General features: G+C 38.2%; 1 protein-coding gene across 2 annotated transcripts; it reads left to right on the forward strand.

Moving 5' to 3' along the window:
* The first annotated feature begins 750 nt into the window (after positions 1–750).
* LOC133541058 (dual specificity protein phosphatase 3-like) lies at positions 751–8209 on the forward strand. Of its 2 annotated transcripts, XM_061884136.1 has the most exons (4): positions 751–1046; positions 4335–4567; positions 6816–7038; positions 7597–8209. In XM_061884136.1, the coding sequence occupies exons 1-3, from the start codon at positions 856–858 to the stop codon at positions 7022–7024; spliced, it is 633 nt and encodes a 210-aa protein (XP_061740120.1). In that variant the 5' UTR covers positions 751–855; the 3' UTR covers positions 7025–7038; positions 7597–8209. The 2 variants fall into 2 exon arrangements, with proteins under 2 accessions (XP_061740120.1, XP_061740119.1); XM_061884135.1 differs by having other exon boundaries at positions 752–1046; positions 6816–8209.
* Positions 8210–18386: the final 10177 nt, after the last annotated feature.

Here is an 18386-nt window from a genome sequence, read left to right on the forward strand (position 1 = left end):
TTAATTGAAATGCATGTGCATTTGATTATTATATTTTTTGATGTACAACTTGCTTTAAAATCATAAACAAAAGGTGACAATCAGATATTTAACTATTAGTTTTTATCTCCAAAAAATTGCTTTGCAATACAGTAAATAATATAATTGGCATGATCAGATAATGTTAGGTTTAAAATATGCATTTTTTTTTCTGTCAAAAAAAAAAAAAGTATTTTATTCAAACTCATTTTTTCCAGGCTTTCATGGGCCACATAAAATGACAGCATTGGCCCCTGGGCTTTGAGTTTACCACCTGTGGTCTAAAAGCTCTTTCTTGAATTCAAAAGTGTTCCTCACCTTCTGTATCAAAGTGCACTTGCAACTGTGGTGGATAACTTTGCAGTCATTCTCAATAAAAAAAAAAAAAAGGAGAGGGATTACTTCTATTGAATGTGATGTTTGGCTGTACGATACCTGAAACTGAACTTTTCGCCCAAATTTTCATCAAAAATAAATTCCTGTATAAAATGGGGAGTAGGAAAACCCCAAGGTAGTAACAAAACGTCATTTCTACCACTTAAACACAGGTGTACCATAATAAAGGGTTTATTGACACTTTCCTCCAGCCATAAGAAATGCAGTTAGGTGACAAGAGCTGTAGTGTACTTCTATTGTGCTTTATCCATGTGCTGTGTACCTAACAGTTTATTTCATCATTACAAAAAAACAGCCCCCTTAGGCGCCCCAAAATAAAAAATTTTGAGCCGCCCCTGGACACATGTGACGTTCTCCCTGCTGATAAGACAACAACATCGGCTCTTGTTGTGACCGCCGCGGTTCTCTTCTGCAACGAAACTGCTTTCTCTGGTGGTGTGGATGCTTTTGGGGGACGTTGCGTGTTCGAGTATGAAGAACAAACACAACAAGCAGGCGGAGTTTGAAGATGTGTCGTCTTTCGACGTGACTCTGCAGCAACTCAACGACTTGCTGACGGACGACGGCGGCTTTTACTGTTGGCCAGTTAAAAACTTTCACGAGGTTTATCCACGCATCTACGTCGGGAATGCGTGAGTTATTATTTTAACCATTATTATTACTATAGTATTTTATCAAAATTATGAGGGACAAACTGTAAAAATAAATCATTAATCCATTTGTTCATTTCCTGTTAATGTCTGGTTATTTTCCGTTTCAAAATGTTCTATCTACACATCTGTTAACATGTAATAATCAACAAATTATTCTGTTGTTTGGATACTTTAGATTAGTTTTGGATGATACCACACATTTATGTATCGATCCGATACCAACAGGATCATACATTGGTCGTATTCAAAGTCCAAATGTGTCCAGGGACATATTTCCTGACTTTATAAACACATACTTACTTGCCAACCTTGAGACTTCCGATTTCGGGAGGGAGGGGGGCGTGGTTAAGAGGGGAGGAGTATATTTACTAGGGCTGCGAATCTTTGGGTGTCCCACGATTCGATTCAATATCGATTCTTGGGGTCGTGAATAGATAATATATCGATTTTTTCGATTCAATTCGATTCTCGATTCAAAAACGATATTTTTCCGATTCAAAATGATTCTGTATTCATTCAATACATAGGATTTCAGCAGGATCTACCCCAGTCTGCTGATATGCTAGCAGAGTAGTATATATATTTTTTTTAAAAAGCTTTTATAATTGTAAAGGACAATGTTTTAAAAACTGATTGCAATAATGTAAATTTGTTTTAACTATTTAACAATCCAAAAATATGACTTATTTTATCTTTGTGAAAATATTGGACAGTGTGTTGTCAAGCTTATGAGATGCGACGCAAGTGTAAGCAACTGTGACACTATTGTTCTCTTTTGTTAATTTTTATAAATGTCTAATGATAATGTCAATGAGGTATTTTTAATCACTGCTATGCTGAAATTATAACTAATATTGATACTGTTGTTGATAATATTCATTTTTGTTTCACTACTTTTGGTTTGTTCTGTGTCGTGTTTGTGTCTCCTCTCAATTGCTCTGTTTATTGCTGGGTCAGGTTTGGTTTTGGAATTGGATTGCATTGTTATGGTATTGCTGTCTAGTGGTTTGTTGGATTGATAAAAACAAAAAAAAAATTTAAAAAATAAAATCAATTTAAAAAAAAAAAAGATAATCGATCCTGAATCGCACAACGTATTCGAATCGATTTTTCCCACAGCCCTATTACCTTACCGCTAGATTCACCAAGTCAAGTATTTCATATATATATATATATATATATATATATATATATATATATATATATATATATATATATATATATAAATATAAAAGAAATACTTGAATTTCAGTGTTCATTTATTTACACACACAACACTCATCTACTTATTGTTGAGTTAAGGGTTGAATTGTCCATCCTTGTTTTTCTAACCATTTGCATGTATAGTAGATGGCACTATTGTCCTGTTTAAGAGTGTCACAACATTGCTGTTTAAGGCAGACAAACTGCTTTACAGTAGACGAAAACGGACTGCTGTTGTGTGTTTTACCGCGCTGGGAGGACGTTAATGAAACTGCCTAAAAATAAACCCACATAAGAAACCAAGAACTCGCCCTCGATCATTCTACAGTTATATCGTCCTTGGGCAGACACGCGTTTTATAGACGTCACTCAGGTCCGCATGGAACTGGAGGGCGCGTGGCCTCCAGCTTCGCCTGAATTTCGGGAGATTTTCGGGAGAAAATTTGTCCCGGGTGGTTTTCGGGAGAGGCACTGAATTTCGGGAGTCTCCCGGAAAATCCGGGAGGGTTGGCAAGTATGATAAACATAATATGAATTTTTATAAAAAGGAAAAAAGATTTTGTGACGATAAAATATATCGATGTAACTATAGTAGTATCGACTAGATACGGTATTGTACTTGGTATCATTACTGTGGATGTTAGGTGTAGATCCACCCGGGGCATTTGTTTACATTGTGACGCCAGGGAGTTATTGAATCCTCCTACGGTGTGTAGTGAAGTATGTTTAACTATTCCTCGTCCTGCAGGGATGATACTTGTAAGAAACTGACTTTGTCGCCATGGAGGCGAGGATTATTGATTTACAAGTAGCTAACACTGCAGACTGATGGACGTTTGCCGGTAGTAAGCTAGCCATGTCTTAAAGCACCTCTTCCCGAGAACGTTTCAGTGTTTTAACTTCACCTTTATCGTTAGTTTTTTAGCCAAAATGCGTCCGTCCTCCCTTTTCTGTCTACACACTGTGTCTGCTTTTAAGTATTCTGTGATTGTGCGCTGCCGAACATGCTCCTCTGCTCGTAAAATCAGCAATGTCACGACGTGATGACGCCCGGACACCGGTACTTTTCAAACAGAGTATAGTACTGTTTTTGATTCATTAGTACCACGATACTATACCATTAGCGGTATACAGTAGAACCCTACTATACAGTAGAACTCGCTTATGTGGACAACCTGTCTATTTTGTCCACCGTGTACTTCATAATGTCACAACAATTGCTAATAACACCACAACTTTAGGCAACAATGGAAATTAACGTGGACCCTGACTTAAACAAGTTGAAAAACTTATTGGGGTGTTACCATTTAGTGGTCAATTGTATGGAATATGTACTGTACTGTGCAATCTACTAATACAAGTTTCAATCAATCAATCAATCATAACACGCCAGACCAAGCGGACCAACAGCTTACTTTGCCAACTTTCTTCATTAGAACTTTAACTTTTTTTTGTCTTTTTAGTAAAACTTTGTCTGCTTACACTTTTGTTGTCGCACAATGTTGTATTGTGGCTTTATGTTGTGTTGGTGGCTTCATAACTTACCAAAGTCGTATCAAAACTTTAATAGATTTTTGAGCACCGTATGTAATGTTCTATATTTTCAATGGCACATTTAAAATGTTGGTGTTGTTCACTTGAGACCCATCAAGGGCAGTCCACTGTACACATATCTCTTATATTTGACTGCCATCTACTCGTCACACTTTTTACACCATGTACCAAATAAAATAGCTTTGAGGTGAGTGAGCTCAACCAAACTTATTCCTTACATTAGGCGCACAGGGTTATAAGGCGCACTGTCGAATTTTGAGAGAAAAAAGGATTTTAAGTGCGCTTTATAGTCCGAAAATACGTTACTTAAGTGGAAGTCAAAGGAGCTCAGCTCTGGTGAATTCCATGCCCAAGAGTGCTAAATACTGTAACATGGTGCTTACACTAAATGTTAACATAACGAGGTGTCCTCATTCGTGTTGCAAATGATTTAGACTACCATAGGTGTACAGTATGTTCAGTTATTTTCAGCGGTTGTTTGCATTCACGGTGTTTCCTGAACGAATGCAGGTCGGAGGCCAACAACGTGATGCGTCTGAAGCGTTTGGGCATCACCCACATTTTGAACGCGGCCGAGGGAAACTCCCTCATGCACGTGAATACCAACCCTGAGTTCTACGCAGGCACAGGCCTGGTATACCACGGTGTGCCCGCCAGCGACACGGATCACTTCGACATCGGCATTTACTTCGAGGAAGCCGCGGAATTCATCACTGAAGCCCTGGCGTACAGAAACGGAAAAGGTCAGCGCATGTTAAAATGTTTTCCGTAGGGCTAGAAAGGATACGTGATTTTGCAATGCATTGTGGGGCTGTGGTAGGCATTTTTGTGGCCCAATGCTTTTGTATACATGGCTGTACTGTAGTCGCGGTAATAAAAAAAAAAAAAATGAATAACTGTACCGAGACAGACTAACCCAGAGTTGTCAAAGACGTTTTCACTGAGGGCCACATCACAGTTATGTTTGGCCCCAAAGGGCCGCTTCTAACAGTTAACACTATTACACAATTTAATGCATTTTATTATTATTATTATTATTTTTTTTAACTAAAAAGGTAAAACAAATATGGTAAGTTGCAATAATTTCACCAGTTTATATTACTGTAAATGGAAAAACAGTACTGCTGTTTTTATGGTAAAAAATAAAGGCAGCTCAGTTGCTGAAATTTGACTGTAAAATGTACAGTTGTTGTTTTTTTACTGTAAATAAAAAAAATGCAATTTTACAATAACATTTTATCACCTGAGGTGCAAGATTTTTTATTTTTTTTTAATGTAAATCAACAACTGTAGATTTTTTGGTGTATCACTGTAAATGCCAAAAGGGAACCACAGTTTACTACAGTGAAAAAAGTTCAGTTTTTTTCATTCAGAGAAAAATGCTGTAAAAACCACAGTACATTTCACAATTTTACCTTGAAATCTATGGCTACTTTTACATTGCACAATTTGATGGACAACTTGCTTTAAAATTGTCATTAGTATTTATTTGTATTTAAAAAATGGTTTAAATGTTTGATAATATATTTTTCATAATTAGACAATATTTAAGTTAACATAATTTGCGATTACATGGAGTAAATATATATTTTTCCTCCCAAAATAGAAAGAAAGAATACATTTAATAAGAAAAGTTACATTACATTATTGATACATATTTCCAGGCTTTTGAGGGCGAAATAAAATGAAGTGGCCCCGGGCCTTGAGTTTGACACCTGTGCTCTAACCTGTTAACTCTCGCTACCCTGAAAAGTAGGTCAAAACGGTGGAATTGATCCATGAGCACGTCCAGTGGCCAAGAGATTTCAAAAACCTGCCACCTTTTTTGAAGCCAAATTCGTCGACATCTCGTCAACAGAGTCCGGTTTTATACCTGGTGAAGAATTTCAGAATGCACAGCCTGTTAAGGCTCTACTTCGTTCAAATTACGCTGAATCTACGTCTATGTCCGGGATGTTTTGTAAGCAGGTTATACTGGAAAAAAAACCAAGCTCGTTATTACTTTTAAACTTTAATCACCTCTTCAATAATACTCATTCATTTGTGCTTACCCATGACTTAAAGTAAACAGACATTTTTTTCCCCCAGGATACTGAATAAGCCCTTTTCCACCAAAAGAACTCTAGGTTCCTGTCAAAGTATGTGGTTTGTGTTTCCACCGCATTTCACAGTTCAGAGTAGTTTATACAAATCATGCTGATTACATATGGAGGAGTGGTTTAATATCTTTCCATACCGGGGGTCGGCTCTTTAGCGCCGCCCTAGTGGCTCATCGGAGCTTTTTCAAAAATGTATGAAAAATGGAAAAAGATGAGGAAAAAAATATTAAAAATATATTTTTTGTTTTAATATGGTTTCTGTAGGAGGACAAACATGACACAAACCTCCCTAATTGTTATAAAGCCCACTGTTTGTATTAAACATGCTTCACTGATCGGAGTATTTGGCCAGCGCCGTTTTTTCCTACTAATTTTGGCGGTCCTTGAACTCACCCTAGTTTGTTTACATGTATAACTTTCTCCGACTTTCTAAGACGTGTTTTATGCCACTTCTTTTTCCGTCTCATTTTGTCCACCAAACTTTTAACCTTGTGCATGAATGGACAAAGGTGAGTTTTGTTGACGTTATTGACTTGTGTGACTTCAAGTTAATCGATGCTAACATGCTATTTAGGTTAGCTGTATGTACATATTTCATCATTATGCCTCATTTGTAGCTATATTTGAGCTCATTGGATTTCCTTTAAGTCCTCTTAATTCAGTTGAATTCACACTATCTGTATGTAATATGGCTTTTAATTTTTTGCAGCTCCAGACAGATTTGCTTTTGTATTTTGGGTCCAATATGGCTCTTTCAACATTTTAGGTTGCCGACCCCTGTTCTATACTGATAACATTTAAATAAAAAAAAAGTGGAGCGATGCAAATACCCTGCTGATGCACTGTCGATGTTCGTTATTTGGTGATATTTTGGAATGTCCTTATTCCGTAGGGAGGGTATACGTGCATTGCAGGGAAGGATACAGCCGCTCGCCCACCTTGGTCATCGCCTACCTGATGCTTTGCCAGAACATGGACGTCCACAGCGCTCTGGCCACGGTGCGACACAACAGGGAGATCGGACCCAATGACGGCTTCCTTCGCCAGCTCTGCAGACTAAACCAGAGGCTGGCCGCCAAGGGAACGTTCTGGAGCAAATGAAGCAGAGACAAAAAGTTGGTACTCACACTGCAAAAACTGAAATCTAAGTAAGATTAAATATCTCAAATAAGGGTGATATTTGCTTATTTTCTGTCTGATAAGATAATTCTTCTTACTAAGCAGTTGTTATGTTAGAGTGTTTTACTTGTTTTAAGGGTTTTGGTCCTAAATTATCTCAGTAAGATATAACAGCTTGTTGCTGAGATTTGATGACTTATATTGAGTAAAACATGCTTGGAACTAGAATATCAACTGATGCACAGCTGCGTCATTAACACTCACAAGTATAAAACTACTTTGTTAAAGTAATATTTTCTTCAAGCATGAAAAAAAAATCATGATGCCAAGCGCATATCATTATGTCAAGATAATGTCACTGGCATTTACTTAATTTAAGAATATTTTTCAACATATTGACCAAAATGGTTTTATTTTGTTATCTACCAAGAAAGGTGCACTTGTTATTAATGAGAATGTACTTACTTTAAGGTATTTTTGGGTCCATTGAAGTTAGCTAACTTTACTTGTTTTGGAAAGTCTTGACAAGCCAATTGTTTTTGTTCTATTGGCAGATGATTTTGCTAAGTTCAAATATCCATCCATCCATCCATTTTCTACCGCTTATTCCCTTTCGGGGTCACGGGGGGCGGTGGCGCCTATCTCAGCTACAATCGGGCGGAAGGCAGGGTACACCCTGGACAAGTCGCCACCTCATCGCAGGGCCAACACAGATAGACAGACAACATTCACACTCACATTCACACACTAGGGCCAATTTAGTGTTGCCAATCAACCTACCCCAGGTGCATGTCTTTGGAAGTGGGAGGAAGCCGGAGTACCCGGAGTACCCGGAGGGAACCCACGCACTCACGGGGAGAACATGCAAACTCCACACAGAAAGATCCCGAGCCTGGATTTGAACCCAGGACTGCAGGACCTTCGTATTGTGAGGCAGACGCGCTAACCCCTCTGCCACCGTGAAGCCCTTAGTTCAAATAAAATACCCTTAATTTTTTTTTTCTTTTTTCTTGTTTTTGAACATTGACTTTTTGCAGTGCAATTACCTGTGGACTGGACGGCTGACAAGGTAACTGTAATTAAAACGAGCCACAGCTTGCAAATTCACTTGTGACTTTGGCCAAAGACATAACATAGGATGACTGATAATAAAAGGATTTTCTTCTATTTGTGAAGTTTTTTATTTTCATGTGTTTTTTTTTACTCATGGCTGCTACTATACCGTTGTATGTTTTGACTTCAATAACAATATAGCTTCCGTACATGCACAAATCTTTCTTCCTTCAGCAAATAATAAAAAAACAAAATGAGTCCGTGTTAATTCCTGTGGTGGAATCCAGGTTCAAACTGCCATGCTTTTATTTTTAAGCCTCATTTGCACTGAACAGGAAGTCATTGTGTGCATGCATTATGACTGTGCAACTCGACAGTAATGGCAATGGGTTATTCTTGTATAGCGCTTTTCTACCTTCAAGGTACTCAAAGCGCTTTGAAACTATTTCCACATTCACCCATTCACCCACACACACGCACACACACACACGCACACACACACATTCACACACTGATGGCGGGGGCTGCCATGCAAGGCGCTAACCGGGACCCATCAGGAGCAAGGGTGAAATGTCTTGCTCAAGGACACAACGGACATGACTAGGTTGTTAGAAGGTGGGGATCGAACCAGGAACCCTCAGGTTGCCGACATGTAGTTTTGTTGCTGCTGTTCCAAAGTGCTGAGCGATAAAGTAAACGATACAATATGTGTTGACAAACTGAAACCTTTTTCTGAAGCGCTCAAATTTTATGACGACTTAAGTGGGTACATTTTAGCGACAATAAGAACATGACTCACTATTGTCTTTATGACAAGTCCTTGACCTATCAACATGACTTTAAAGCTGTTATTTTGGTAAAATGACTATGGTTGTTTTACTACTTATTATTGTGACGTTATTAGAAAATAATGCTGATGGTTTTAAAATATTTTTCTTTTTAGTATTGTGGTCCACCGTTGTACTCTAGTCTCAAACATAATTGTAGCAGACTATGAAAATGTTTTTTTTTTCATTACATACAAAAATCAAGATGCGTTCTAATTTAGAGATAGGTAAAAACATGCAATCAATGTGAAGTGTAATGTAGCTTTACCTTTTTTGCGTTTTAATTCAGGGCCATATCGCAGTTACGGCCGCCTTCTGAAGGAACCATCCATCCATTTTTTACCGCTTGTCCCTTTTGGGGTCGCTGGAGCCCATCTCAGCTGCATTCAGGCGGAAGGCGGGTTACACCCTGGACAAGTAGCTATCTCATCGAAGGGCCAACACAGATAGACAACATTCACACACACATTCACACACTATCAATCAATCAATCAATCAATGTTTACTTATATAGCCCTAAATCACTAGTGTCTCAAAGGGCTGCACAAACCACCACGACATCCTCGGTAGGACCACATAAGGGCAAGGAAAACTCACACCCAGTGGGACATTGGTGACAATAATGACCCAGTGGGACGTCGGTGACAATGATGACTATGAGAACCTTAGAGAGGAGGAAAGCAATGGATGTCGAGCGGGTCTAACATGATACTGTGAAAGTTCAATCCACAATGGATACAACACAGTCGCTAGAGTCCAGTCCAAAGAAGATCCAAGACACAGCAGCGAGAGTCCCGTTCACAGCGGAGCCAGCAGGAAACCATCCCAAGCGTAGGCGGACCAGCAGCGCAGAGATGTCCCCAGCCGATACACAGGCGAGCAGTACATGGCCACCGGATCGGACCGGACCCCCTCCACACGGGAGAGTGGGACATAGAAGAAAAAGAAAAGAAACGGCAGATCAACTGGTCTAAAAAGGGAGTCTATTTAAAGGCTAGAGTATACAAATTAGTTTTAAGGTGAGACTTAAATGCTTCTACTGAGGTGGCATCGCGAACTGTTACCGGGAGGGCATTCCAGAGTACTGGAGCCCGAACGGAAAATGCTCTATAGCCCGCAGACTTTTTTTGGGCTTTGGGAATCACTAATAAGCCGGAGTCCTTTGAACGCAGATTTCTTGCCGGGACATATGGTACAATACACACTAGGGTCAAGGGAATTAAAAATAATATATATAAATTATGCATGCGGATAATAACCTATAATTATTTGTGATTAGTTGACATACATATGATTTTTTTTTTTAAAGTATATTTTGACAGCACTATTATAAATGTATAAAAAACCTCATATTACACAATTCCTCATATGCATTTGATTAGATTTTTTTTGTACAAATATTTTTGTATGTATATGTCAATAACTTGCATTGAAATTACAAGTAAAGGTGACAAGCAGATATTTCGGAATTTATTTTTATCTTTACAAAAATATTTTATGTATATTTGGCATGATCAGAGAACGTTTAAAAAAAGAGCATTTTTAGTAAAAAAAAAAAAAAAATTGTTCAGGCTTTTTGCTGACATGTTTTGACACATGTAATTAATAAACCAATCAGTGCTACTGGCACAACAGCCTGGCAAGTGGGAGAACTCAACATCAGAAGTGCAGGTATCCTGTTTGTGTTTGCTTATAGTTAAAAAAAGAAAAAAAAAGGAACATTGTAATTTTTGAAATTACTAATCGTGTAGAGGGTGAAATAATTGCATAAATACTATTATTATGGCAGTCACGTGACTTTGCCCGGAGAGGCAGGCCTCCCTAAAATGGCTGCCGTTTGTCAGGTAAGCTAACTTGATAGCAAAGTCGTATAATTAGCTATTAAACACTCCATTTAAACCAATTGAACGATTCTAATGCTTTAACAGGGTGCCAAGTATTCCAATTGAACTATTCTTTTTACATGTCTTGTATTAATTCATACAAAATAAGTTGGGAAAATGATGCTATCGCCATTAGCCATGCTATGTTAAGCATTGTCACAAATCAGCAAACATGCTATCAATAAACCACTTGAATCAATATGATAAAAACATTAAGCCAAAATACATTTGTGGTACTACTCCGTTTTGGTACCATGAATACCTAATGTAAACTATATGGAAAGTTACAACTCTCATTAATAATTAATACTTTTGACAGTGGTCCCCAACCTTTTTTGCACCACCTTTTCAGCCTTTGGCTACAATCTGTCACATTTCTATTCCATCCATCCATCCATCGATCTTCTTCCGCTTATCCGAGGTCGGTTCACGGGGGCAGCAGCCTAAGCAGGGATGCCCAGACTTTCCTCTCCCCAGCCACTTCGTCCAGCTCTTCCCGGGGAATCCCGAGGCGTTCCCAGGCCAGCCGGGAGACATAGTCTTCCCAACGTGTTCTGAGTCTTCCCCGTGGCCTCCTGCCGGTCGGACGTGCCCGAAACACCTCCCTAGGGAGGCGTTCGGGTGGCATCCTGACCAGATGCCCGAACCACCTCATCTGGCTCCTCTCGATGTGGAGGAACAGCAGCTTTACTTTGAGTTCCTCCCGGATGGCAGAGCTTCTCACTGTATCTCTAAGGGAGAGCCCCGCCACCCGGCGGAGGAAATTCATTTCGGCCGATTGTACCCGTGATCTTGTCCTTTCGGTCATAACCCAAAGCTCATGACCATAGGTGAGGATGGCAATGTAGATGGATCGGTAAATTGAGAGCTTTGCCTTCCTGCTCAGCTCCTTCTTCACCACAACGGATCGATACAGCGTCCGCATTACTGAAGACGCCGCACCGATCCGCATGTCGATCTCATGATCAACTCTTCCCTCACTCGTGAACAAGACTCCGAGGTACTTGAACTCCTCCACTTGGGGCAAGGTCTCCTCCCCAACCCGGATATGGCACTCCACCCTTTTCCTGGCGAGAACCATGGACTCGGACTTGGAGGTGCTGATTCTCATCCCAGTCGCTTCACACTCAGCTGCAAACTGATCCAGTGAGAGCTGAAGATCCTGAAGATTTGTTTTTGATATGTTAAATAGGCCCTAGTGTGCGAATGTGAGTGTGAATGTTGTCCGTCTGTCTGTGTTGGCCCTGCGATGAAGTGGCGACTTGTCCAGGGTGTAACCCGCCTTCCATCCCATGCAGCTGAGATAGGCTCCAGCGACCCCAAAAGGTACAAGTGGTAAAAAATGGATGGATGGATGTTCATTAATGTGCATTGTATCATGTCACAAAATTATAACAAATGGCAACTTCCTATGAGTTTTATTGTACATAAACAAGCTCATTTGTGTGTCTAGTGCACAGGTGTCAAACTCAAGTCCCGCGGGCCAGATTTCACTACAAAAAGTCAGTGTTCAAAAACAAGAAAAAAAAAAAATTCTAAAATTTGTGGTATTTTATTTGAACTAAGCAAAATTATCTGCCAATAGAACAAGAAAATGTGGCTTCTCAAGACTTTCCAAAACAAGTAAAATTAGCTAACCTCAATGAACCCCAAAATACCTTAAAATAAGTATATTCTCACTAATAACTGATTAGTTTAGTTTAGTTCAGGGGTCTCAAACTCAATTTACCTAGGAGCCACTGGACACAGAGTCTGGGTGAGGCTAGGCCGAAAGAAAATATTAAAAAAAATAAAATAAAATGTTGCATATTCCTTAGCATGTCTAGTTGTATAATGACGTTTCAAATTGTATTCCTTGTGCATCGCAACTTTCTCTGTGCAAATAAGACACGTCGGGTGGGGTGCCCCTGTGCTCAACAAAGAAATATTGCATCTCCCACTTTTACTGGAATTGTCTTTGCACATCACTAACCCTTCTCTTCCCTCCAGGCTTTGAAAAAGTTTGGGGTTGTGGAATATATTTGTATTTAGCTGACGCATGGAGAATTATGTTATTTCCGCAATGTGTGTCATTCCGCTTTTCCTCCCTACAGCAACACGGTGGTCGGGAAAGTACCGGGATAGCGAGCGCAAAAAAGTGACGGCTCCCGGGTCCAAGGCTATCGGGGTCTGTTATTACTGACGGACAGGTGACGCGGTGTGACTGCAGCCAGGCACGTAAGAAAACCCTCGTCTCCATGGCAACGTTTCTGTCGTTTTCACTCATTTGCCGGTTTTCCACTAACGCAGGGGTAGGCAACCCAGAACGTTGAAAGAGCCATTTTGGACCCAAATAACACAACGCTGTCAAGCGCCATACATATAAAACTGGCGGGCCGCACTAACATTAAACTTTCATATTAAGGTGGGGGCTGCAAAATAACGTCTCGTGGGCTGCAAATGGCCCATGGGCCGCGTGTCTGAGACCCCTGGTTTAGTTTATTAAGGATCCCCATTAGACTACACCGCAGTGGAGACTATTCTTCCTGGGGTCCAGGCAAAAATCACAGAATCACAAAACAAAAAAATACAATGCAGTACAACATGATCAAATAATAAAATGTAATACAAAAATAGCAACAAAAAAAACACACACAAAAAATAACTTCGAGTTTCCTTTTCTTGCAAAAAAAAAAACAAAGAACCAATGGTTTAAAATATACACAGTGTACCAAAGACAATAAGTGACAAAAAAGTACCATCCATTTCTCCTGCTTGTCCCATAATCAATAAAATAGTCAGTCAATAAAAACAGTCATGACATTAGGTACAATATAGAATAATCTCTTTCCGCAATACTTCTCCTCCTATTCTTAAAACCCACTAGGCTGGTGATTGATACCAGATATTGTGAAAGTCGATTCCAGTAAGTAATTGCCCTATACAGTCTGTTTCAAAACATCCCTTTTGGGTTTAAGAGGGGTGAGAGCACCTCTTAGGGCTAGCCTGGTACCATAGTTGTGACTTTCACTAGCAAGCAACAGCTGACAATACAGATATGAAGGTCCATGGTATGTATAGATTTTTTTTAAAAATAGAATCAAACTACACGCTAGTCTTTCACCAACTCTCATCCATGACAATTCGTTATGCATGATCTCAATGCCGGTCCTAAATGAGCATTGGAGAGGTAATCTGGCAGCTCTGTTTTGGGTAAGATGGATTTTATTTAGTTCTTGTTTCGATGCATTAGACCAGATTGCTGGGTAGTAGTCAAGATGTGACAATACAAGGGATTGTATAACTTGATTAGTAGTTGTGTTAGTTAAAAATAGGCACTTCTACTTATGATTGAGATGCTTCTGCTCATTTTTGTTACTATGTTATTAATGTGAGTGGCCCAAGATAGTCTATTATCTATTGTAACTCTCAGAAACCTGGCCTCTTTAACTTGTTCAATATGAACTCTGTTCAAAGAAACATTCAATATGCGTTAATTTCTCTGTACTGTAAAAACTTAACTGTACTACTATATGAGTACAGGTATGTACTTTCTACTGTTTCATTGAAAATAAAACAGCAAAGTCCAATAGGCTGTGCTCTGTTTTAATTATGAGACTCAATTGTGTCAAAGTCATGATTTTTTTACATGCTTGAATTAAGAAATCATTACTTTAAAGAAGTAGTTTTATACTTGTGAGTGTTAATGACACAGCTTTGCAACAATTGATATTCCAGTTTTAAGCATGTTTTACTCAACATAGGTCAAAACATCCTAGTAACAAGCTGTAATATCTTACTGAGATCTTTTAGGACCGAAACCCTTAAAACGAGTAAAACACTAACATAAAATCTGCTTATCTTAGACAGAAAATAAGCAAATATCACCCCTATGAGATATTTAATCTTACTGATATTTCAGTTTTTGTAGTGTTGGCCCTCCGCACCATTTTATATGGCCTGCAAAAGCCTGGAAATAATATTTGTCGATAAAATACCTTATATTTTCTTTCTTAATACAAGGTATTATGATTTGTTCTCGTTTGACAAAGAAAACAAATAGTGTCCAATATTGCAACAAATATGATATCTAACTTTGTTGGTCAAAATATAAATACATTCTTAAATATCTGCTTAACGTATGATTTCGAAGCAAGTTATCCATCAAATTGTAAATTATAAAAATGACCAGCATATTTTACTGTAAAATTTAGGGAGGTTTTTACAGCATATGAACAAAAATAAATGACCAATGTTTTTTTTTTTTTAAAGTAAAATCGACAGAGCTGTCAGTTTTTTTTTTTGTTTTTTTTTTAATCCATGGTTGATGATTTCATAGTACCACATTTTATTATGGTAAAAATTGACAGCTGAGTTGCCAAAATCAAATTAAATAGCATTACTGTATTTCTATTTAAAGCAATATATATTGTTTTTTACAGTAAAAGTCTGGCAACTAAGCTGTCAGTTTTTTTTTGTTTTTTTTAAAACAGTGGTCAAATACACTTTTTTTTTTTACTCTTTACATCATTTTTTTTAAAGTATTTAAATTCATTGGCAAATTCATTAATTATTTACTCTGTGGCCCTCAATGAAAAAGTTGACACCCTTGGTCTAGTGGGACAGGCCAAAGTTAAGTCGGGGTAAATGCAGTCCTTTATAAATTATTTAATGTTTCTCTCCGGCCCGATAGCAAATGCTTGACAAACCGGTACCGATCCCCGGATCGGTGGTTGGACACCACTGCTCTGGAAAACCCCCTCATCAAAAATATGTTCTGTGTTCCATTTGGGGAGTGGTATATCCCCTGTAATGGGTCTGGGTTTATTCACTCTAATTATTTTTTTTATTGCTCGACAAATAAAGTTGTATTATTGTACATCAAAGGTGGCGACTTGTCCAGGGTGTACACCACCTTCCGCCCGAATGCAGCTGAGATAGGCTCCAGTGACCCCGAACGGGACAAGCGGTAGGGAAATGGATGGATTCTATTAAGAACATTCATGTCAACGTAAAGGCTAGTACTGACTTTTTCCTGAAGAGGGCGCCACTGGCCCACCTCTGTTCAGACCACTGTCGCAAGGTGTCAAACATCAACATAATATTGTGCTCATTTTATTTTTGTTAAGTGAGGTTATTTGTATACTATCAGTCTAAAAAAATAATTAATATTGTCACTATATACTGGCGATTAGAGTTGTGTGAATTATTGGATACTGCATGTTAAGGGTGTGGCCAGCTGTATATTATAGTCATGGTCAAAAGTTTATATACCCTTGTAAAGAAAACTGTCATTGCTGTCTTGAGTTTCGAATAATTTTTATTTGTGATAGATTGATTGGAGCACATACTTGTTGGTCACAAAAAAGATTCATGAAGTTTGGCTCTTTTGTGAATTTATTATGGTTCTACTGAAAATGTGACCAAATCTGCTGGGTCGTATGTATACATAAAGCAATGTTAATATTTGGTTACATGTCCCTTGGCAAGGATCACTGTAATAAGGAACTTTTGGTAGCCATCCACAAGCTTCTGGTTGAAATTTTGACCACTCCTATTGACAAAATTTGTGTAGTTCAGCTTAATTTGTGGATTTTCTGACATGGACTTGTTTCTTCAGCATTGTCAACACATTTAAGTCAGGACTGTGGGAAGGCCATTCTGAAACCTTAATTCTAGCCTGATTTTGCCACTTTTACCACTTTTGACGTGTGTTGGAAGATCCAACTGCGCCCAAGACCCCCCTGATGATTTTAGTTTGTCCTGAAGAATTAGGAGGTAATTATCCTTTTTCATTGTCCCATTTACCTTTAATCCCAGGAACGCAAACCTACCGCCAAGCATGGTGGTGGGAGTATTAGGCTTTGGGCCTGTTTTGTTGCCAATGGAACTGGTGATTCACAGAGAGTTAAATTCCCAAGCCTGATTGAGCTACAAAAGTCCAATGGTGCCAGCATACCAGCAGCTTATGGCCATCACCACTGTATTAAATGACATTGAAACTAACTTGCCAAATTCTAAGTTTGTTGGCATTATTTGCCATGAAAGTTTAGATGTAGCGGTTTTTAAACGACTGATGATCTACATATAGATTGATTGGCAACACTAAATTGGCCCTAGTGTGTGAATGTGAGTGTGAATGTTGTCTGTCTATCTGTGTTGGCTCTGTGATGAGGTGGCGACTTGTCCAGGGTGTACACCGCCTTCCGCCCGAATGCAGCTGAGATAGGCTCCAGCAACCCCCGCGACCTCAAAAGGGACAAGCGGTAGAAAATGGATGGATGGATGATCTACATGCAGGTGAGAATAATCAATTAAATTTATCATATGCATTTATGCCCTGGCACACCATTATCATCATTTCATGACCGAAATAAAAACATTTTACACTTTTATTCTAAAATAAATACATCTACAACTACTTAGAAATATAGAAAAAAACTACCGGCAATGGTAAAGTTTAGATCAATGAAGGAAAGTGAATGAATGTTGAATAACTGAATAAATTTACATATGCATAAAAAAGTGTTTTCTTTTGTATAATTTTTTTTTATGAATTATGTAATTTTTATGACAACCTTTTTCCAAAACACGATATAAAATGTGAGATATAACAGGATAATGCATACATTTATAATTTGTTTTCAAAACCCTTACAGAAAAGTGGGACCCCAAAAATGTACTGCAGGACCCCATTATTATGACTTGATTTTTGAAAATTCCTAGCGCCACCACTGGTATGTATGTATGTATTTATAAATAGTACAAATACATGTACACACACTGAGTGGGGGCCTTTTTGTGAATCAAAATCCATTGTGTTATGTATTATTTACACATTTAAGGCTTCAATTACTTTACATCAAATACATCAAAACTTTAATGGTTGAGGGTCCCCCGGGACCATTAACATTCTGCAAAATTAAGAGGAGCCCTAATGGTTACATTTTACATAATTTTGGTTTTGATAATGACAAATATCAAAATGGCCCCTGCATCATTTCATTTTTCAGTGTGCGGCCCTCATTGGAAACGAGTTTGGACACCCCTGCTATAATATATTTTATATATTAATTTATATATTTTATTTATATATATTTTATCATGAATTGATTTACGTGGACCCAAAATTAAACAAGTTGAAAAACTTATTTGGGTATTACCATTTAGGTCAATTGTACCGAATATGTACTGTACTGTGCAATGTACTAATAAAAGTTTCAATCAATCAATATAAACAATACTGCACAATTTGGCTCTGAGGTGATTCCAAGTAAATACAGGGGTACCTCCGTTTTTGCAAGTAACCCGCTGAAAAAGCCAAACGAGAACTGAATCATCCAAAATCCAAAGGAGTCTATCCAAAAAGAAATCAGTCTTTCCCAAACATCCTGAAATAAACAAACAAAAAATAAAAAAAACATTTTATAGATAATAGTTTAATGTGCAGAAAGCTATGCCAAATACATACACAGAAGTACCTCAAACTGCGTGGTTAATTGGTTCTGTGTATTTTAAATCACTCTATTTTTCAATTTTAATATAGAAAATTAAAAGCTATCTTTTGGATGAAAACTATTGTTTGAAAAACAAAACAATAGA

The sequence above is a fragment of the Nerophis ophidion genome, linkage group LG23 (assembly GCF_033978795.1).
Source record: "Nerophis ophidion isolate RoL-2023_Sa linkage group LG23, RoL_Noph_v1.0, whole genome shotgun sequence".
Taxonomy (NCBI): Eukaryota; Metazoa; Chordata; class Actinopteri; order Syngnathiformes; family Syngnathidae; genus Nerophis; species Nerophis ophidion.

Excerpts from the sequence above, each read along its gene's own strand:
- LOC133541058 (XM_061884136.1), top strand. The coding sequence starts at position 856 with ATGCTTTTGGGGGACGTTGCGTGTTCGAGTATGAAGAACAAACACAAC. Across the intron at positions 1,047-4,334 it reads CGCATCTACGTCGGGAATGC|GTCGGAGGCCAACAACGTGA; the intron begins GTGAGTTATTAT and ends GAACGAATGCAG. Across the intron at positions 4,568-6,815 it reads GGCGTACAGAAACGGAAAAG|GGAGGGTATACGTGCATTGC; the intron begins GTCAGCGCATGT and ends CTTATTCCGTAG.